This window comes from Pelophylax lessonae, assembly GCF_965119305.1.
Source record: "Pelophylax lessonae genome assembly, chromosome: 10".
In the NCBI taxonomy this organism is placed as follows: Eukaryota; Metazoa; Chordata; class Amphibia; order Anura; family Ranidae; genus Pelophylax; species Pelophylax lessonae.
The window spans coordinates 175,698,765-175,721,097 of NC_138777.1; the positions used below are offsets into that span (position 1 = coordinate 175,698,765).

The window sequence follows — 22,333 nt, forward strand, 5'->3', positions numbered from 1 at the left end:
GGTTAGTATTTACCCCTTTAGTTCCACTTTAAGGCATTGAATTCTAGCTTATTGGGACACTGGTTGGAAGAACCAACCTTCTCATATCATTGGGTAACTTTGTTGACAAAATGATACATATACACCATATTTGTTTTTTTTTTTTCCCTCAAAGAATGTTCTCATTTTGTTGTTTTAGGTGGACAGTTCTGGCAGGGAGACTCTTGTGACCTCAACAGATTTCAGAAACTGCTGGGCAGACTTAAGCCTTCCAAACATGGCTTGCATTTTGGCTGCCACTTTTCAGATAGACAGTTGGGGGTGCCAGCCATCTGAATAAAATAGCCGGTAAGGGAGATTCCTCCATCTGGGATATTTATCCTAAATGGAAAAATCAATGTGTGTATGGCTATCCCTGCAGGACCCTCTGTATGATCCAATTTACACTGTTTTTATTTTTTGCATTCTCCATAATATCATGTGCATGGCCTTTTTGAAAAAGACCATAAATGACCCTTGGGAGTGGGGTCACATGCAACAGCGCAATTCTGACTTCTGAATTTAAAAATTTTGACTGCCATATAACTTGGGTAAAGCATGTTTTATCATGACACGGTTACAAAAATAATCATCACTTTATATAAAATGCACTGATTTGATAGGTGTCTTTAAAATGTATTTATCGTTCTATCCACCTGTGCAGGCATTCCACCGACTGATGAAAAGAGCAGAAGGCACTGGGAAGTCGGCTATTGTCCACATCTCTGCATTGCTGGGATCTCTGGAAGATCTTCCTACTCTATTCAGTCATTTTCCAGTTATTTCTTACCGCTGTAGCAAGGTAGGGTAGAGCACCCTATAGACGTTCTGATGAAGTTTGGTCAATAGCAGCAGTAAAATTTTAGTTTTTGTACAATTTACATCTTATTAAATACTGTACCACCTCTATTATCCTTTAGAAAAAGTAATATAGATTTAGAAGACAACATACTACAGCACCTGTTGCATACCTATGCAATTCAAATTCAGCTGCTAATAAAAGTAAATTTATAAGAAGTTTACACCCATATTCTGATGAAGTGGCCATTTGAGAGCCACGAAATGCATCGTCATTAATTCCTTCCAAAATGGGGCCTCTGCGGATCTCACTCCAGGTTCTTATTTTGGTGCCAACCCATCCACAACGTCTCTCTTAAGTGTAAAATTTCCAATCTCATGGACTCTTAAACATGGATATAATTTCTCATCCTTAATCTCTGAAGGCTTTAGAACCCCTTTGGCCAATCTGCAGCCAAGGGGCCACTTTTTCCCTTTTGGCACTTTTTGTGTGGCCCCCACACTAATCTATGTTTTCCTTTTGTCCTGTAAGAGTAGTGATGTCTGGCAGCCTCCTGAAGCATGATCCCAGTCTGTGGCGGTCTCTGTGACCGCATGTCCGCAGTCTCTGCCTATTTCCTGTATCATGCCCATAGCAAGAAAAGGATTCCCCTAAGGGTTTGGAACTTTATAGGCACGCAAAGAATTCCAAAAGGATAAAAAAGTAGTACATTTTATCGATTGTATCATGCACATAGTCTTTGACTATATCCTGTTGTGTGTCTGCTGCCTCTGATACTGACTATTCACTGAATTTTATGTGTGACCCTTTTGTTATGTCAGGGGTCGTGCTTAAAACCCCCTATATTAGGAAAGTCGACCATAACTGTGACTTCACCACCACTGTGTCATTCCCCAAGCTCGAACCACAGCATTCAAGTTCTGTTAAGCAGTCTTGATGAAAGTTGTAAGCTGGGTCATTCACAATGAACTACTGAGGTTGATTTACTAAAGGCAAATAGACTGTGCACTCTGTAAGTGCAGTTGCGCCAGAGCTTAAAGCGGAGTTCCACCCTATTTTTTCACTTTGCACCTTCCGTTAGATTAAACAATCCTGAAAAAGAATTGGATAGTTATAATTTTTTTTTTTCCACTTACCTGATTTTTTTTGAAAATAACTTGCCTTCCTTCCACTTCCTCCCTTTATACTCCTGGGAGATGAGCGTCATCAATCTCAATAGTCAATGCGCCTGCACCGGTGTCCCTCGTCACTTCCGATGCAGGCGCGTCATTCTCTGCCTATGGATTAGAACAGCTTCTGGGCATACGCAGAACCCGCTGCGGGATGACGCGCCTGCACCGGAAGTGACAAGCAGGGCATTCTGGGACACAGACATCACGGAAGAAAAATCAAAAAAGGTTTTTTTTTTTGCTTGCATGTGATTGGATAATGGAAGCCAGCAGGGCTTCCCCTCATTTACTAAGGTCTAGATCACATGCAGGGCTACTGATAAGATAGTACAGCCAGACCTCCGGTACTGGGCCCGGACCCCATTAGTTCAAAAAGGGGGCCCGGGCACCTACTAAGCAGGTCTGGCTGTGCTGCTTTACTGCAGACACCAATCCTCTTCTGCCTCCCCTTGTAGTGCTGCAAGCTTTCCTCTTCTTTCTCCCTCCAGCTGCACTGCAGGGGGATTGGTTCTAGCACATGCACCCCTTCTATCTGATGTGTGCCCCTTTCCCCCGCAGCACCGCTGGCTTCCCTCCTCAACTCACCTGCCGGCAGCTGCTGCGGACACACGGGGATGTTTCAGGATGGAGAGTGGGGCAAGGGACTGCTAAACATGTAATTTACTGGCCTCTTCCATTCCTGAATGAACACAGTGAGCAATCAGTACCAATCACTCCTGTGTTCCTTCTTCAGTAAAGCATAGTAAACTGTTTACTATGATTCAGTTTGTAAATAAGCAGGAAGCCTCAAAGTGCTTCCTATTCATTAATTTCTGCAGCTGAGGCTACAGAGAAAGGGATTGATAAATCCATGTCCTCAGTCTTTCAGCCGAGGGAAGGGGCCGTGTCAGGAAGGCTATATGGGACCCCGTGATTTCTAACAGGAGCCCTGATCACATGTGTCAAACACAAGATCGATGGGCCAAATCTGGCCCTCCAGGCCATTTCAGGTGCCCCTCACACCTCTCCTGCAGCTCCACCCCCAGCTTCTTCTCAGCAGCAGCACAAGGTAAGGGGGGTATGTTGTCATGTAAGGGAGGGTGGAGGACTCTTGACTTCTGATGTAAGGGGGGAGAGGTGCTCTGGACATCTGCTTAGACATATTATGGGAATAATACAGCTGGTATCCTTCACAAGACATTTTATTGGAGGCTGCTCAGATAAAAAAACACCATGGCAGAACTATGTTCGGTCTGAGCAGTCTCCAATGAAGTTCCTTTTTGGACTTTCATCATCTGCTATAGGACTGTGAGTTGGGCTCCGTGCCAGTCTGTACCTGCCCTTCACAGCTTAAGTCTTAAGTTATTACTAAAACCAGTAATAATCAAATGCAGATGTAATTTACTGTATTATGATAAAAAGACTAGATGCATTTATATAGTCTTACAGATGCAACCGGCCCTTTGGAGGCAACCATAATGCTGATGTGGCCCGCAATGAAATTGAATTTGACACCCTGTAGTGTATTAACACAGACAGGCTGTACAGGTTGCTTCTTTATTCACTGCACATCAGCATGCAACTAACTTCAGCCACACCCAGCTCCCAGACATATACATAATTGTAACATTTTGCAGACAGCAACTTAACCCGTTGCTTACCATACTACATTCCCTCCTCTCTTTGAATAAAACATAACATGCACAACGTATTAATAAGATTAACAAAATGCATGGATGAACAACTAAAAATTTAAACTATAAACTCCTGACTATACACATAGTCCTTAAGGTAGGCCGGTGGATTTGTTGCTCGTTTTTCTCTTGGCCATTCCGATGTGGATGGTTGTGGATTGAAGTCTGGATCACTGGCAGTATCATCACTACTCTTTGCCTGTTCGCCATCTTCCGATACTTGACCTTCTGACTCAATAAATTTCTTCACAAATGAGGAATTACGCACTTTTGTGTGACCATCTAAATCCTCTAAAACCACTTGAGTACCTCTTTTCTCCTTTACAACATAAGGCTCAGGTTCAAAGGACGGAGCCAGTTTGTTAAACCGATCACTTTGAAGCAACACCTTATCATCCTGTTGAAGGCCACTAGGTTGACAATGGCGGCGGTGGTTTGCATACTGTTCAGCCCGGATCTTCCTTTCCTCATCAATATGCCGAAAAGGTTTCTGACTTGTAGGAGGACCCCCAATGTCTGGCAATTTTGTCCTGAATTTGCGACCACAAAGAAGTTCCGCAGGACTAACGCCAGTGACAGTATGCGGAGTTGTGCGATAAGCCAAAAGAAAACGCCACAGTTCCTTTTTTCAGTCTCTTCTCTCTAAATGAGCAATCCGCAAAGCTTTCAGCAAGGTTCGATTCTGGCGTTCCACTTCCCCGTTAGCCTGTGGCCAGTATGGAGTTGTACGATGATGTTCAATAGCATTTGATTTCAGATAATCCTGAAATTCCTGAGAAGTAAATTGGGCACCATTATCACTCACAATCCGTTTAGGCAACCCATGAGATGCAAAAATGCTCTCCAACCCCTCAATTACAGTTGATGATGTAGCTTTAGTGAGAACTACCACCTCTTGCCACCTTGAATAATAGTCCACAACAACTAAAAGATGGTGTCCAGATGGAATGTCGCACAAATCAATGGCTAAATCTTCCCATGGTCCCTCAGGTAGAACAGTGTGAGTTACTGGTTCTGGTTTAGGTTTGCTGCCCACCAACTGACATGCTCGACATGAAGAAACCAAACGTTCCACATCCTTGTCAATTCCTGGCCACCAGACTTTCTCACGTAATCTTTGTTTGGTGCGTACAATGCCTTGATGGCCCTCATGGGCTAAATGTAATGTACGTTTCCGTAAGTCTTTAGGCATCACAATACATAGTTACATAGTTACATAGTAGGTGAGGTTGAATAAAGACAATAGTCCATCCAGTTCAACCTGTGTAGGTGTGTGTGGCTGTACTCATCTCACATACCCCTGAATGTTCTGATCCTTGAGATGTAAGTCTAAGAGTCTTTTGAAAGCCACCATACTACCCGCAGAAACCACCTCTTGTGGTAGAGAATTCCACAATCTTGTAGCCCTAACAGTAAAGAACCCCCCACGTTGCCTGTGATTAAAACGCTTCTCCTCTAATCGCATTGTATGCCCTCGAGTCCTCATGGAATCCCTTCGACTGAACAGCTTTTTTTCTAAGCTGGGATCCCCATTAAGATATTTATAAATTGCTATCATGTCCCCCCTCAGACGTCTCTTCTCCAGGGAGAATAAATCAAGCGATTGTAGACGCTCTTCATAGTCAAGGTCCTCCAATCCCCTAATTAGTTTAGTTGCCCTTCTCTGGACTCTCTCCAGCTCCAACATATCCCTCCGATTACGATTGCCACGTAGAACTAGTTGTCCTGCAATACTCAGCTCTTGTTTGATTCTGTGATAGCTTGGGTCACAATCCACCCAAACCCCTTGTCTTACACATTTCCTCAACCGAGCAATTTCCGGATCCACAGATGACAATTCTTCAACCTCCCGCGGTGTCAATGCCTGAGGCATGGCGTTAGTAGCCACAAAACGAATGTACTCTTCTGCCAGGTTATGAACAGGTGCAGAAGACTGAGGCAATCTGGAAAGTGCATCTGCCGCATTAGTCGGTCCAGGTCTGTACCGCACTGTAAAGCGATATGGTAACAATCTGAGAACCCATCTCTCAATTCTGGCGGATGGTTTTGAGCGTGGCGAATATATCACTTCCAGAGGCTTGTGGTCTGTGATGATTTCAAAATCAAGGCCGTAGAGATAGGTGTGAAACCTTTCACATCCCCAAACAACAGCCAAAGCTTCTTTCTCGGTCTGAGAATAACGTCTCTCTACATCAGTGAGGGATCTGCTTGCATACTGAATAGGCCTGTAATCGCCTGTGCATTGTCTCTGAACCAAGATGGCGCCTAACCCCACAGGGCTAGCATCGACAATAACTTGGGTGTGTGCAGTAGGATTGAAATAAGCCAAAGTTGTGGCGCAAGTCAGCCGTCTCTTAAGTTCATCAAATGCACCTTGTTCCAAAAAGCCCCACTTCCACGGGACTGCTTTGCGAGTCAACACTCTAAGGTTCACTGACAGTCGCCATATCTGGAATAAACTTGGCACAGTAATTCACTAGCCCAAGAAAAATGCGTACTTCTGCAGGGTTTTCAGGATTTCTGGCATCAGACACCGCTTTAATTTTACAGTCCTCCGGACCAATGCCCCTGTCAGACAGCACATGGCCCATAAAAGTCATTTTATTCATTTGAAATGTGCATTTCTTCTCATTTAATGTCAACCCTTTCTCCTTCAAGCGATTTAGCACTGCACGGAGACGTTCATCGTGCTCCTGTGTGTTTGTTCCCCACACAATTATATCATCAGAAATGTTATGCGTGCCTTCACAACCATGTAGCACTTGCTGAATCACATGTTGATAGGCCTCCGGTGCGGACGGTACGCCAAACATCAACCTCTTGTATCTAAAAAGACCTTTATGGCTTGCAAATGTATTGATGACTCTAGATGCTGGGGTCAATTCAATCTGATGATAACCCCATTTCAAATCCAGTTTACTGAAGACACTTGCCCCATTCATTGCATGTAGAACATCTTCAATAGTGGGAATTGGATGTCTCTCTCACTGCACAGCTTGGTTAGCACATCTCATGTCCACACAAATCCGAATATCTGTGCCCTTTGGTACAACAACTAACGGCGATACCCACGGAGTGGGCCCTTCCACAGGTTCAATAATGTCAAGGTCTAGCAGCTCTGCCAGTTTGTGCTCAACAGGTGATCTCAGGCTATAAGGAAGTCTGCGTACTGGCTGTGCAATAGGCTTTACATGTGGATCAATGTGAAGCTCCAACTGAAAATCCTTTAATTTTCCAAACCCAGAGAAGCAATCTTTAAATTCCTCTTTCAATGCAGAAATAGCAGGAGACACCATATTCACTCTTGCGCTGCCTACATCACGGCCAATCTGTAACACCCCTAGTGCCATTGCGGTTTGACGACCAAGCAGAGGCGACCCTGTGCCATCTACAACATAGAATTCGGTCTGCAATGGAGGACCAGTCTCATGTGTTTGAACAGAGGTATAAAATTTGCCTTTAAGTTGCAGTGGTGTACTGGAGCCATAAGTATAAATCTGTTTAGTGGTGTTACACAATTTAAGGTGATTTTCTCTGCCATTAAGACTGTGCCAAGAAGCCAAGTCCATAACATTGCATGTAGCTGCAGAGTCAATCAACACTGACACATCCGTATTTCCAATCTTAATGGTTAATGTCCCGGCTTGCAGAGAACACAGGGAGAGTATAAATTCACAGTCAGGAGCACTCTCTTTATCCTCAGCTATAACATTTACTTGTGCAGATTGTCCTTTGGTTTTGTTATCTCTGGTTGTACTTCTACACACAGCTGCAAAATGACCTGTCTTTCCACAAGCAAAGCACATTTTATTCTGTACCACAGTGCAGTCCTGACTTGTGTGTCGCTCCCTGCCACATTTATTGCAGGTGATATGTAAAGTCCTCTGTGGAAAACTCTCTTTTCTACTCCAGATATTCCTATTATTATAGGTAGGTTTGGAGACTGTATTGACAGATGCAGTGTTCTTGGTTTCAATATGCAGAGCCTGGAGCTCAGACAGTTCAATTGCTCTTGCAATCTCCTGCAGACTAGTAAGTGTGAGACTAGGTTCTCTCAATAATCTCCTCCTGAGGTGCACAGATGTGCATTTCTCTATGACCTGATCTCTGATTATCTCCTCAGTTACAGTCCCAAAATCACAAGACTTTGCCAGATATTTCAGCCTAGTCACATAACTGTCTGTGGTTTCTCCCAGTTCTTGCACAGCCTGTCTAAACTTATATCTTTCATAGGGAATATTTTTCTTTGGCTCAAAGTACTCACTCAGTCTATTCATGGCTGTCTCATAGTCTGAATCTTCCCCTGTTGCTCCCAGGGTTTCAAAAATGTCCTGAACTTGAGGTCCAGCTAGATGCAGCAGCATGGCTCTCTTCTGAGCAGGATGCAGTCACTCCTGTGGCTATAACATAGAGCTGAAATCCCTTCTTCCACTTGTCCCAGCGCTGTGAGAGACTAGTGTGGTCTCCAGACACATCAAACGGTCCGATAGCCGGTAAATCCAGAAAGCTAGCCATCCTCGTCGCCAAAATGTAGTGTATTAACACAGACAGGCTGTACAGGTTGCTTCTTTATTCACTGCACATCAGCATGCAACTAACTTCAGCCACACCCAGCTCCCAGACATATACATAATTGTAACATTTTGCAGACAGCAACTTAACCCGTTGCTTACCATACTACACACCCCTGCTCTAAAGCATCTGCACTTGCATAGTACACAGTTTAATTGACTTTAGTATATCAACCCCAAGGTCCATAAAGACATGGATGAGTGAGTTTTGGGTGGAGGAACTTGACTGGCCTTAACCTCAACCCGATAAAATACCTTTTGGGGTGAATTGGAGCAGAGACTGTGAGCAAGGCCTTCTCTGCAACATCAGTGCCTGACCTCACAAATGCGCTTCTGGAAGAATGGTTAAACATTCTCATAGGCAGTGCACACTCCTAAACCTTGTGGACAGCATTCCCAGAAGAGTTGAAGCTCTTAAAGCTACAAAGGGTGGGCCAACTCAATACTGAACCCTAAAGACTAAGACTGGGATGCCATTAAAGGTCACGTGCATTGTAAAGGCAGGTGTCCCAATATACTTTTGGTAATACAGTGTAAAATCTAGACAAAATGTTAAAGCGGCTTATCTTTAGTGCAACACAGGCTAAGGGCGACCATACACGGATCCAAATTTGTCTGCTGCAGCAGGGGCCGGACAAATTTCAATCCATGTATGGGCAGGTTGGTTGTACAGAAATTAATATACCAGTCGACTTCTGTACAAACAGCCTGTCAGGTTTTCCCAAATGATCAGTGTCACCAGCACTAATCAGTGTATTCTGAGGGTGGGGGGAGTCTCCTTGCCGTCAGAACACAATAGCACGGCGGGAGTGATTCCTCCATCCACATTGAAAAATGATTCATGTAGGGCCAGCCTAACTTGATTAATTGCTGGATTCCTACAAAAGACCTAAATCTTAATATGTTTTGTGTTTTTGATCTCTCCTGTAGGCAGCTCTGAACATGCTCTCAAGATGCCAGGCAACAGGGTACAAACAGGATGGTATCATCTCAATTGCTATACACCCAGGATGGGTAAAGACAGACATGGGAGGTGATCAGGTAGGTTATAAAGAAATCCTCTAGCAAGAGATACAGGTAGGCTGCTAATGTTGACCTGCGCCTGCCTGGATGTTACTGGCTTCAGTACGTTCAGTCATTGAACTGGAACATCGAGGTATTCAGTGAAGTCAGAAACCCAGAGCTGTATGCTTGTTGTAGAGAAGCGTCCCAGTAAGTTATTTGATCTGCGTTAGAGCCAGCCAAAAGCATGATCAGAAAGAGGTCAGCAAAGGCAGTCTTCGTTTTTCTTTTAGCACAGACTTCATATTTGTACTTTGGTTGATTAATTCCAGTGAATGTAAAATTTCCAGAAATTTTGAAGCCATGAGAACAAAAAAAAAATCAGTGTGGGGTAAATTTACTAATTGAAAGTAATTTGTTACCCTGGAAATGTGAAATACAGTGTATATAAAAGAAAAAAAAACAAAAGTTACTGGCCTTTTTTTGTTTTATTCTGCTTTACACTTATGAGAGAGTGCTGTGCCCGCTGCATTACTTAGATTTACACTACCCATCTTTGCTTGCAGGATTAACACTGTAGTGTATATACAAGTATTATGCTTGAACTAAAAGTATAGCTTAGTCAGTACATAAACTAAACTTGCTTTTTAATTTTTTTTTTTTTTATTAGAAATGGTATAACAAGGAATGTATATGTTAAATTGGTTGTTAGGACACTTATATAAAAAGCCATCTAATCCCCTCTGTAATATACCATTAAGTGTCACTGTGTCTGTGTTATAGAAAAAATATGCGATCTCTACCTAAATCAGAGCGGCTCCCGGCAATCAGCTGACCCCTTAGCTCTCTCCTCTGCCCGGCTGACAGCTCCAGCAGGCAGGGCCGAGCACTGCCACTGATGTCAGCCGGGGAAGAGAGGAGAGAGAGAGCCGAGCGGTCACATTATCGCCGGGAGCCGCTCGGATTTAGGTACAGATCGCAAATTTTTTCTATAACACAAACACGGGAAGTTATTATTCTATTACAGAGGGGATTAGGTGCTTTTAAATAAAGGAGAGCAGCAGGAGGGGAAGGGGCGGGCACTGACAAGCAGAGAGGAGCACAGGGAGGATAGTGCAAGGCTGCGGATGACGGAAGCACGTAAACTGACCACGGTGTTAGGGCTCAGCAGCCGTGTTAAACTGTGGTCAGTTTACAGATGGGAGGGTAGAAACTGGGAGGATCAGCCAAGTTTTTCTTTTTAGTCGTTACAAGGGGCCAAATGACACAGCACAAGCTTTTTTTAGGGTAACAAATGCTTTAAGAACATTTCAACTAAACATGAGAACAGGTAAACCCCCCCCCCCTTTCCCTCAAACGCAAGAAACCAGCATCATAACAATAACAAATAGATTTGCCTCTTAACCGCAATAGCCAATTAAAGGGTAAGTAACTGGCATTATTTGTGCCAGTAGAATATGGACATTGGGAAGTGTAATAGTTAGGCTCCATAGCAAGGTTTAACTTTTGAGTGGTTCTTAAAAAAAAAAAATAATAATAATTTGAGAAAAGGAATGCATATAGAGAACTTGAAATAATTTAAGACTTTACATAAAGTACAGAAAGTGTCAGAAACCTTTAATTAAAGTACAAGATAACTGTCTATTACATTTTATGCCCGTATCCAGGGTGTAACATGCTACAAATGCAGCAGCCTCCGCACCCCTGAGTCGACGTTGTGATAGCGGACCAGGGAACTTCTCCCCACACCCACTGCCAGAATAAAAAAAAAAAAAAGCTCCATCCGCTCGGCTGCATCATTCATTCAGCATTTTGTGAATGGGGGAACTACAATTAGCCATAGCGGCTGACTGCTTGTAGTTCTCAATTAACTATCGGGACAATATGAGGGCTCTAGGTAGTTCATTGATTCTTTCCGTCATTCTGTAACTGCCTGTCCATATAGGGTATGGGCAGATATCTACACTGACAGTCTGCAGGAGCCTGAGATTGCACCTGTGATCTGCTGATCATGGGTGCAATGCTCTTGCAGTCTCATTAAAAAAAAATAAATGCACATTTCTCTATCCTCCATTGACAGACGCAGCCTTCATACTTCATTAGCCATTGAGTTATGCAGGGAAAAAAAATTCATTCTCCACGCCCACGGGGCTGTCCCCATAGGCATAACCCACACCCTCTGCTCCAGCAAACCAATTTGTTTCTGCCTACAGAAGGAGTAGGACCTAGGTTTCCTGCTGGGACTTCGGTCTCAGTTTTTTATTCCTTTCAGAATATTTTGTTTTATTTATCTTTTACTCACTTTGCTAGTTAGTGTTCAGGGGGTATCCTCCTGGTGATCTACAAGCAATGCCAGCTGGGGTTTTGCACTGGATAATCTAGATCCTTAAGGTCTCCCAGCCTGGCCTACGAGCGTGAGCAGGTTATAGTCCCGCACTAAGCCTTGCCACGACGATTGCCCTTTCCGGATGGGGACTAACCTGCGAGTGGATGTCTCGCTAGGACGCGGCGACCCGGAACGCCCTGAGTCGCAGCGTACCCCTTTGGCTGGCAGCACTCCCACTCCGGGTGGGAGGTGGTTCTTCCCGGAGCGGAGCCCACCTGGTCCATGGTATGGTGAGTAAATGTAACCCCCCTTGCCTCTCTCTCGGTGGTCTTGGGGGGGAACGCAATACTGACTGACATTTTTGACACTTTTGGGGGTACCAGTGACATTACTACAGTAATCAGTGCTATACATATGCACTGTTACTGTAAAAATGACACTGGCAGGGAAGGGGTTAACTTTATTGGAGAGGCAGGGGTTAAATGTGTCCCTAGGGGTGTGCTTCTTACTGTAAAGGGGCGTGGCTTTTCATGTAACCACAGAGACATACGATCCTAAATAGCAGAATCGTATGATTCTGCAGTTACACCAGGGAGAATGACAGGTGGCTTTTACATCAGCCACCTGCCTTTCTCCCTCTGCAGCGGACGATCGTTGGTGGCCGGCGGACATCCGAGCCGCCGGTCACTCGCGCTGGAATGTCCATGAACGAGCGGGGGCGGGAGCGCGCCTCCGGTGGCACGCGCTCGCCCCCTATTGGCTCGCGGGCGAGTGACGTGTGTGTATATATACGTCACTTTGCCCAGAAGGGGCTGACCGCCGCCGTAAAAAGTCATGCGGCAGTCGGCAAGTGTATAAAGTGACAGTACTCCTTTTTTCTGTTACATTGAATATGGAGTCCAAGGCAGTAAATTCACCCTCGGACCCGCCTAATGCGACACCCAGACCGTCCAGATCGCAGTCGCTGGTTGCAATTTCAGCAGCTCTGGAAAGCCTGGCGACCAAGGTTGATTTTGTAATGAAAAAGGTTACTAGCCGAAAATGGCCACTGCCTTCTCCATTATTGGTGAGGTCCACCGATTTCAAGAGGCTGATATGTTCGCCACGGACGCCCCCCTACATGAGGGGTCGCTGTCCTCGCAATCTGATGGTGAAGAGGACCTGTCTTCAGCTGCAGCGCGGGAACGCGTTTTGGTGGAAGCCCTGATTGTTTCAGTAAGGGAAACTTTAAAAATGGCAGATGAGCCCACGCCGGCAGGGACGCGGGTGTCTTTTGGCTCCCACAAGACCCAAAAATCGGGCAAGGTTTTCCCTTGTCCCGAGAATTTTCATGATATTGTTAATGACAAATGGTGGCGCATCAAGCACGTGCTAGTAGTGCCTAAGTGTGTTATCCCTTTGCTGAGGCGGTCTCCAACCGTTGGACGGTACCGCCTAAGGTTGATCAGCCTGGTTCCAGGTTGAACAAATCTATTTTAGTGCCTGTGGAAGATTCCCCGGTTTTTACGGATCCGGTGGACAGGCGGGTGGAATCCCTTTTCTGCCATCTTCATGTGTTGCTGGGTTCTATTCTAAAACCGTTTTTTTTTGTCTGTTTTAGTATCAGACGATTACGGAATGGATTAAGGTTTTGAAGGGGAACTTGGACCCTAACATAGCTCCCCCCGGAGCTGATGGAACTTATGGACCACATGGCTCAGGCCCTGGTGTTCCTGTGTGATGCCTCTTTGGATGCGGCTCCCCTGGTGGCCAGGGTTTCGGCTGTGGGGATTGCCCTAAGACGCATGGTTTGGCTGAAGAGCTGGTCGGCTGACCAGGCTTCCAAGAAAGCCCTGACAGATCTTCCTTTTCTGGGAGAGCGATTGTTTGGCAACTCACTGGATGAGTTGATCAAGGGTCTGACTGGTGGGAAGAGTACTCTTCTTCCTCAATCCTCTAAAGGTAAAACACACCGTACTAAGCGGGGGCCTTTTACCGCTCATAGGCGTTTTCTTCGTGCCTCCGGGCCACACGAAAAAGGTAAGCCTTTCAGAGCTTCTGGAGGGACTAAGAAGCAATGGGGCAAGCCCAGGACCAGTCCTCTTCAGCATGAAGGGGCGCCCTCACCCACTTTTGGGGTGGGGGGGGGACATCTGCGCTTCTTTCAGGAACCCTGGACTTCCTTTATTCTAGACAAATGGGTTCACAAACTGATTCGTTCAAGATCGATTTTCGGTCCTGGTCAGTGGACAAGTTATTTTCAGTGGCCCAGATTCTGGTTTGGGCAGAAGACAATGTTCCGGCTCTTTCCGCAGTCCACATTCCAGGTGTGGAAAATTTGGCAGGCGGATTACCTGAGTCGTCAGGTGCTGGATCAAGGGGAATGGTCCCTTCATCCGGAGGTGTTTCACCTCCTGTGTGTCGGGTGGGGGACTCCAGAGGTTGATCTGTTTGCGTCTCGCCTTCACAGAAAAGTTCAGCGGTTTGTGGCCCTGTCTCGGGATCCTCTGGCTGACGCCACAGACGCTTTGGTGGCTCATTGGAGCCAGTTTCAGCTGATTTATGCATTCTCTCCACTAGTACTCCTACAGAGGTTTCTTCACCGGGTGGCGGTGGAAGGCATTTTGGTCCTTCTGTTGGCACCAGACTGGCCTCGGTGGTCTTGGTACGCAGACCTGGTAAAAATGGTTGTAGATCCTCCATGGAGACTTCCTCTGCGGGAAGATCTGCTATTTCAGGGACCGATCCTCCATCCTGCTTTACGGTCGCTGGCTTGAACGGCTTGGCTGTTGAGGGATAGAGGCCTTTCTTACTCAGTGATTCCTACACTTAGGCCAGGAAATCGATGTCTAGGAAGACCTATCATCGTATGTGGAAATCGTACATTTCATGGTGTGAATTGCTGCAGCTGCACCCTCGCTTGTTTTCTATAGCTAGGGTTTTGGCCCTTTTTATAGAAGGGGTTGAGCAACGGTTGGCTTTGGATGCTATCAAGGGTCGTGTCGGCCTTGGCTATTTACTTCCAACGTCCGTTGGCTACTAATAACTTACCGTTAGTTTACCGGTAACGGTCTTTCTGACGAGCCTTCCTGGATGGCCCAAACATGAGAGATGATAGGCTCCTCCTACCGGAAACACAATCAATCACAGTTGTTAAAAGGCCCCACCCTTCCCTCTGCCCCTCAGTTGTAAAAAAGTATCTTCCACAACCCTTTCCGAAGGGAAGTGTTTCAATAATTCTATAGGTACTTACCACCTAGGTTTTATCTATTGTTACTACACCCTTTTAACAGGGCGGGAATAGGCCGGCCGTCCTGGAAGGCTCGTCAGACCGTTACCGGTAAACTAACGGAAAGTTTTCTCTCCTCGCCTTCCAGGACGGCCCAAACATGAGGATAATAGATTACCCATAGGCCTACCTTAGGGTGGGACCACTGCCTGTAAGACCTTTCGGCCAAAGGCTAGGTCTTGTTGAGACAGTAGTTCTACACGGTAATGCTTCAGGAATGTGTCGTGACTGGGCCAGGTGGCTGCACTGCGGATCTGTTCCCATGATGCTCCAGCCTTCTCGGCCCAGGATGTAGCTAGGGCTCTTGTTGAGTGCGCTTTAATCTTAGTTGGAGCAGGAACACCGGATGCCTCATAAGAGGTGGTAATTGCTTGTCTAATCCACCTATCCACTGAAGGCTTGGAGGCCTGCAGTCCCTTTCTGGGCCCAGAGTGAAGGACTAAAAGATGGTTGGATCTCCTGAAGGTTTTGGTCCTTTCCAAATAAGTGAGAAGGGCTCTTCTTACATCAATACAATGGAATTCCTTTTCCTTACTATTTTTGGGATTATCACAAAAGTATGGTAGATTTATCGCCTGTGTCCTGTGGAAAGAGGATGCTACCTTTGGCAGATACAGGGGATCTGGTTTTAGGACAATTCTATCTGGAAAAACCACCATAAATGGTTCTTTAATAGAGAGAGCTTGTAGGTCCCCTACTCTTCTTGCTGTTGTAATGGCTAGCAGGAAGGCCAATTTCAAAGACAAAAATTTAAGGGAAATTTCCTTTAAAGGTTCGAAGGGATCCTTAGATAAAGCCTCTAAGACCCTGGTCAGGTCCCAAGGGGGGAACCTGTCTTTTACAATAGGGGTAACCCTCTGTCTAGCCAACAAATTTTTTAACTGCTCTTTTGCCAGACTAGTGTCCAAAAATACTGAAAGAGCCGCTATTTGTACCCTAAGGGTGTTAGTTGCCACACCCTTATCTACTCCATCTTGTAAGAATTCTAGGATCGTGGGAATAGAGGTAGAGGCAAAATCCTTTTGCCTACGCCAGGTACAAAACCTTTTCCAAACTTTTGTATAAATCTTTTTCGTAACTGGCTTTCTGCTCAGCAAGAGTGTGTCCACTACTCTTTCTGAGAAGCCTTTTGAAATTAAGAGTTGGCGCTCAGTAACCAGGCTGTCAACTGGAAGAATCCTGGGTCCGAACACAACACTGGTCCCTGAGACAGCAAGTCTGGGGAGACTGGAAGATGCCATGGCTTTCAGGATGGCAAACCAAGGCCTTTTCGGCCACCAATGGGCAATTAGAATTAATTGCAGATTCTGAGACTGACTTCATTTCTGTAAGACTCTGGGAATTAACATTGGGGGGGGGGGGGGAAGGCATAGGCTAGATTGAACTGCCATGGTTGGGCTAGTGCATCCAATCCGGCCATTCCTCTGGTCCGTATGAGGGAGAAAAACCTTTTTACCTTCCTGTTTTGAGCTGAGGCAAACAGGTCCATCTCTGGGTTCCCAAACCTTTGTACTACTAACTGGAAGATTTTGGGACTTAGTTCCCATTCTCCTTCTTTTATAAGGTGACGGCTGAGGAAGTCTGCTTGTGAGTTGTGCTTTCCCTTGATGTGAATGGCCACAAGGGAAATTATCCTCTCTTCGGCCCACCCCAGGATCTCTTTGGTCAGGGCTAAGAGGGGACTTGACCTGTTCCCTCCTGGTCGATTCAGATAGACAACAGTTGTGGTATTGTCCGACAGAATCAGAACTTCTCTACTTAAAATGAACTTTTGGAAAGCTTTTAAAGCTTCCCCCCACTGCCTTCAACTCTCTGAAGTTGGACGAGGCTTGTGCTGTTCTTTTGTCCCAGATCCCTTGTGCCTGAGCCCCCTCCAGGTGAGCTCCCCAACCCTTCGTGCTGGCATCTGTGGTAATCTTTATGGGATTCCACTGCCCCCAGGGTCTGCCTTCTCCCAGGTTGTTTGGGTTTGTCCACCAATCCAAAGATATCTGCACCTGCGGAGTGAGATTGACACATTCGTCTAGGGACTCTGTCTTTCTGTCCCAAGGAGGACAGATGGAAGAAGAGAAGCTCTCTTGCGTGGAGTTGTGCCCACACAACTGCTGGGAGGCTGGCCGACATTAGTCCCAGGACTCTTAAAATCTCTCTTCTGGAACAGGAGGGAGCCTCCTTGAGGGTTAAAACTGAGGAAACTATTTTCTCCCTTTTTTCTATGGGTAGAAAAAGTTTGAGACCTTGAGTCTACCTGGAACCCCAGGAAGGTCTGTATTTGGGTAGGATTCAGGGATGACTTTTCCAGGTTGATAAGCCATCCTAACTTTTGTAGGAAGCCATCCTAACTTTTGTAGGAAGTCTATCACCTGTTTGGTATCCAAGTTTACTTGAGCTGCTGATTTGCCAAAAATCAGTAGGTCGTCTAAATAGGGAATCAGGGCTATCCCTTGAAGGTGTAAGTGGGCCACCGCCTCTGCCAGGATCTTTGTAAAGATTCTTGGACTGGCCGCTAGTCCGAAGGGTAGTGCTCTGAACTGCCAGTGAGTAGTCCCTTCTTTTGTCACTATCGCAAACCTCAGGAAAGGCTGATGTTCCTGGTGGATGGGGACATGCAGGTACACATCTCTGAGGTCTAGCGTAGTCCTGAAAACGTCTTTCAGTAGATTCTTTCGTACTGAATAAATGGTTTCCATTGAAAACTTTTTGTAAAGTAGAAATTTGTTGAGGTTTTTCAAGTTTATTATTAGGCGATATTTTCCTGATGGTTTTGGGACCACAAATACATGGGAGTAGAAACCCTGGAAGAATTGATCTTCTGGGACTGGAATTATCACCAACTGTCCTGCCAGTTCCTGAATTCCTTGCAGTAGGGCTTCTTTTATCTGAATCTTTTTGGGGACATGAGTAAGAGTTATTGTTACAGGAGGTATCGAGGCAAATTGTAGGCGGTAACCTTCCTGTATAAGGGAATTAATATAAGGGGAGACTGAAATTTCTTCCCATTGGGCCAGAAATTGACTTAGTCTGCCCCCCCCCCCCCCCACTTTGACATCACTTGTTATCCCTTGAGCCTGAAGAGGAAGGGAAGAGCAAACTGTTTGTCTTCCTTTCCAAAAAACCCATCTTTTGGCAGGCTCTCTTTTGTTCCTATGCTTTGTTCCAGGGGGCCACGAAAAAATTTCCTGGCAACCTCTTTTTTGGATTTTGCAGGAAACTTTTTCCCCTTCTCCGAGGACCTGGTCAGAACTTCATCCTCACCAGACCCAAATAGTAGGGACCCTTCAAAAGGCAAACCACAGAGTTTTGTCTTATAGGTAAAGTCCCCTTCCCACTCTTTGAGCCAAATGGCTCTTCTGGCGGAGTTCAGGAGAGCCACAGTCTTGGCGGATGCTATAACAGATTCCACTGCTGCATCTGCCAGATAGGCTACTGCTTTCCCTATTACTGAAAGGGAATCTTGCAAGTCTTTGGTTTTTGGCTGAGGCAGGTTTTTGTTCAATCTGTCGATCCAACAGAAGGCATTCCTTGCCACACAGGAAGCAGCTAACGCTGGGGCCATTGCTGAAGCATTGGCATCCCAGGCCTTCCTCAGTAGGGACTCTGCCTTACGGTTCATGACATCCTTTATGCTGTCTGTATCAACAAAGGAGAGGTCTGACCTTTTTGTCACCTGTGCCAGTGGTGCATCGAGCTTTGGATTTTTCAGAAATGTTTCTATTTCTTCTTCTTTAAAAGGAAATCTCCTTTTCCAGGATCCTGGTCTGTTCAACCTATTTTCTGGCCGTTGCCACTGTTGAAGGATTAATCCCTTTAGGGATTGGTGGATAGGCAAAGCTCTAGAAGGGATCTTCCCTTGCCCTTTATAGAGTCTATCCTGGGCTGAGGTTTCTTTTGGCAGATCGGGTATCTCTTCAGAGGCATAAACAGCCTGAAGGAGCCCCTGCATGTTTTCCAAACCAAACAGCTTTCTAGTTGGTTCTCCCTCACCGACTTAACTGGTTTGGGAGTGTGAGCGGTTTTCCTCTGCTGATACTCTACTTCTAAGCTGAGCTGAAGGGAGATTTTGGGATGAGGGTACTAGACCCGAGGGTCCTGCCCTAGATAAACCGCTTTCCTGTGAAGAGGTACCCTCCACTACAGGAGGTTCCCTGTGTTCTGAGGTTCCTGGAGTTCCCAATGAAGAGCGTACTGACTGAATTGTAGTCAGGATTTCTTCTTGTACAGACTTTAAGAAGTCTTTCATAAGGGCCGAGGATTCTTTTCCTGCTAATTTGTAGATACACTTGTAGCAGAAAGGCTTGGTGTGGGAACTAGGTAATCTATCAGCACAATTACCACACTTCTTAGGGCAACGGAGTCTAATAAGGCTGGTGTAGTAGTAGAGGTCTCTTGAGAACCGCTCTGGGACTCTGGAAGACAGGATACAAAATTAAATAGGATACAAAATTAAAATAGGTATCACTCTTCCCAACTTAAATGTATGAAGACCATAGAAAGGACACTAAGTAAGTCCGACTAAGGTCAGGGAGAAGGGATTTTCCAGGCATTTTCTATGTCAGTACCAGCAGTCTTGCAAAATCATCATGCAAGGATGCATTGCAGCACTTACCCGGTTCCGACCTGGGTTTGGCTGCCGACACCTGGCCCAGCCCCTCCTCCTTTCCCGGAGGGTGAGTTTTGAGGGCTTCATCTCCCTTGCAGCTGTCCGGGCTCCTGTAGCCTGGGAGTCTGCTTTACCGCTCACTAGCGGTTCCGGTGTCTCCTCCACCTTAGTCTTCCGCATCCATGCGGTGGCGTCCTGACGTTGCACCGGAAGTTCTGGTCTGAGGATGAGGCTTGAGACGCCAGTCCGGCGGGCTTTTCAAAATTTTTCTATGGAGGAGAGCTGCTGGCGCCGGAGACAAACCTAGAGGGACACACCAGGTGACCGACGGTTTTCAAGCATAAGGGCGACCTGTGAGAAGCCTGAGGAGGCGGCAGGTAGAGCTCAGCTCTCATGGCAATTTTCTGAACCTGGCTCACAGGGGGACCATCTGACTTCCAAAGTCTGCAGGTCAGTGAAAACAACAAATGTTTCATAGGAAGAAACACAATCTATAGTGAGGGCAGAGGGAAGGGTGGGGCCTTTTAACAACTGTGATTGATTGTGTTTCCGGTAGGAGGAGCCTATCATTCTCTCATGTTTGGGCCGTCCTGGAAGGCGAGGAGATAAAGCTTGATATGCACTTTTATTCAGGGGGGTGAGTCATCTGGCTCCTTCCGTTGCCTCCGTGGGATCTCAATCTGTTTTTTTCTGTTCTTCAAAAGCCTCCTTTTGAGAATATTAGGGAGATTTCCTTGCTTTCTTTGTTACAGAAGGTTGCCTTCCTGGTGGCTATTACTTCTGCTCACAGAGTGTCTGTCTGAGTTGGCGGCGCTGTCCTGACGTTTGCCTTATTTGGTGGTCCTCTGACCTAATCCGTCTTTCCTCCCTAAGGTGGTGTTGGATTTTCATCTAAATGAAGACATTGTGTTGCCTTCATTATGTCCTAAGCCCAAGAATCCCAGGGAAATTGCCTTGCAGTCTTTGGATGTGGTTCGGGTGATAAGGGTTTATCTGACAGTAACTTGAGTCTTTTAAAAAATCTGACTCTTTGTTCTTACCGAAGGACCTCGGAAAGGTTTGGCTGCGTCTGCTGTGACCATATCCAGATGGATCAGGCAGACGGTTGCTCCTTTCCCTGTGAAGGCTCATTCTACCAGAGCGCTGAGTGCCTCTTGGGCTTGTCGCCATCAGGCCTCAGTAGTGCAAGTTTGTAAGGCAGCGACTTGGTCGTCTGTGCACACTTTTACAAAATGCTACAAGGTGGATTTGTTGGCATCTTTGGATGCTTCTTTTGGGCGCAAGGTTTTGCAGGCTGCTGTTTCATATGAGAATAGTTTATTTCTCTTTAGGGGGTTTTTTGCCTGGGTGAGCTCATGTTGTTCTTGGTTGAGCTTCATGTTCGCAGTTGGCCAAGTTTAGCCTTTGGAGTTTACGTTACTCTCTGGTTGCATTCTTCCACCCCCTCATGCCTACACTGCTTTGGGACGTCCCAATGGCTAATGAAGTATGAAGGCTGCGTCTGTCAATGGACGATGGAGAAAACTGGATTTTTGTAAGAACTTACTGTAAAATCCATTTCTCTGAAGTCCATTGACAGACGCAGCACCCGCCCCCCTGATATGGGGATGTTTTTTTTTTGTCTCTTCTTCACTGCTTACAACGAACTGGTTTGCTGGAGCAGAGGGTGTGGGTTATGCCTATGGGGACAGCCCCGTGGGCCTGGAGAATTTTTTTTTTTTCCTGCCTAGAACTACTTCTGCAGGAGGCAGCATAACCCAATGGCTAATGGAGTACGTAGGCTGCGTCTGTCAATGGACTTTAGAGAAAAGGATTTTACGGTAAGTTCTTGCGAAAATCCAGTTTTATTTTTTTTTTTTTACCTGCCAAAAGATGCGCATTTATTTATTTTTTTCTGTTACAAAGGTAAACTTGTCCGGCTAGGTGGTTAATGCTATAAAGTTTGAATACCATTTCAGAAATATATTTTTATTATCACAAAATATATTTCACACTTTTTTGTTTTTTTCCCATTTTTCTCCAAAGTGTTTTTTCTTCCAGAAAAATTGAAAAAAAAAACTTTTTCAGGCCTTCCCATCTATATTCTGATTGGCTTCCTTGCAAAAAAAAAAAATTTGAGTAACACTGAGAGGAGGCAAACTTGTAAAGTATACAAGGGTTGAGTTACTAATACTGGAGAGTGCAAAAACTGGTGCAGATGTGCATGGTGGCCAATCAGCTTCTGACTTCAGCTTGTTCAATTAAGCTTTGACACTAAAACCTGGAAATTGGTTACTATGCAAAGCTACACCCGATTTTGCACTCCAGGTTTAGTAAATTACCCCTACAGTATATGTGATTTTCTTTTTTTTCCCCTATGTTTTAATCCAGGCACCACTCACTAAAGAAGACAGCATTAGTGCCATGTTGAAAATAATCTATTCCCTGAGTGAGGAACAAAGTGGCACTTTTGTGGACTGGGAAGGAAAATCTATTCCATGGTGATCCTTGTAAACAAGTTGAAGACTGCATCATACTAACTGGAATATGATTTTGTTACTGAAGTTATTTGTACAAGCTATTTTTGTACATTGCATGTACCGTTTGATAGGATATCCACGGCTGTGAAGAAAATATGTCTGTGCAAATAACGCCTATAATGTGGTATTTTGACATTTAAGATTAAATAATTAAAAGTTTCCTATTTGGCAGTTATCCATTCATTTTTCCACACTAAAGTTTTCTGTAACTGAGGAACTACCTACCAAACCGATGAAAATAAAATGCAGGTATATTACTCAAACCTTTTATTGATTATATAAACACATTAAACACCAGAATAAGAAACATTAGTAGAAAAATAAAAATTTTACCTTTAAAACAAATCACTCTATTGTACAGGTTAAACTGATCATGAATTATCATCAA

At 45.3% G+C, this 22,333-nt stretch overlaps 1 protein-coding gene across 1 annotated transcript in view; it reads left to right on the forward strand.

The window, feature by feature from the left end:
- Positions 1-21,975, forward strand: part of LOC309565539 (uncharacterized protein) — a 127,557-nt gene extending 105,582 nt beyond the window's left edge. Inside the window, exons 11-13 of the mRNA XM_082270497.1 lie at positions 683-820; positions 9,161-9,271; positions 21,797-21,975. Coding sequence (XP_082126623.1) covers positions 683-820; positions 9,161-9,271; positions 21,797-21,910 — 363 coding nt within the window. The 3' untranslated portion in view covers positions 21,911-21,975. The remainder of the gene's footprint in view (positions 1-682; positions 821-9,160; positions 9,272-21,796) is intronic.
- Positions 21,976-22,333: the final 358 nt, after the last annotated feature.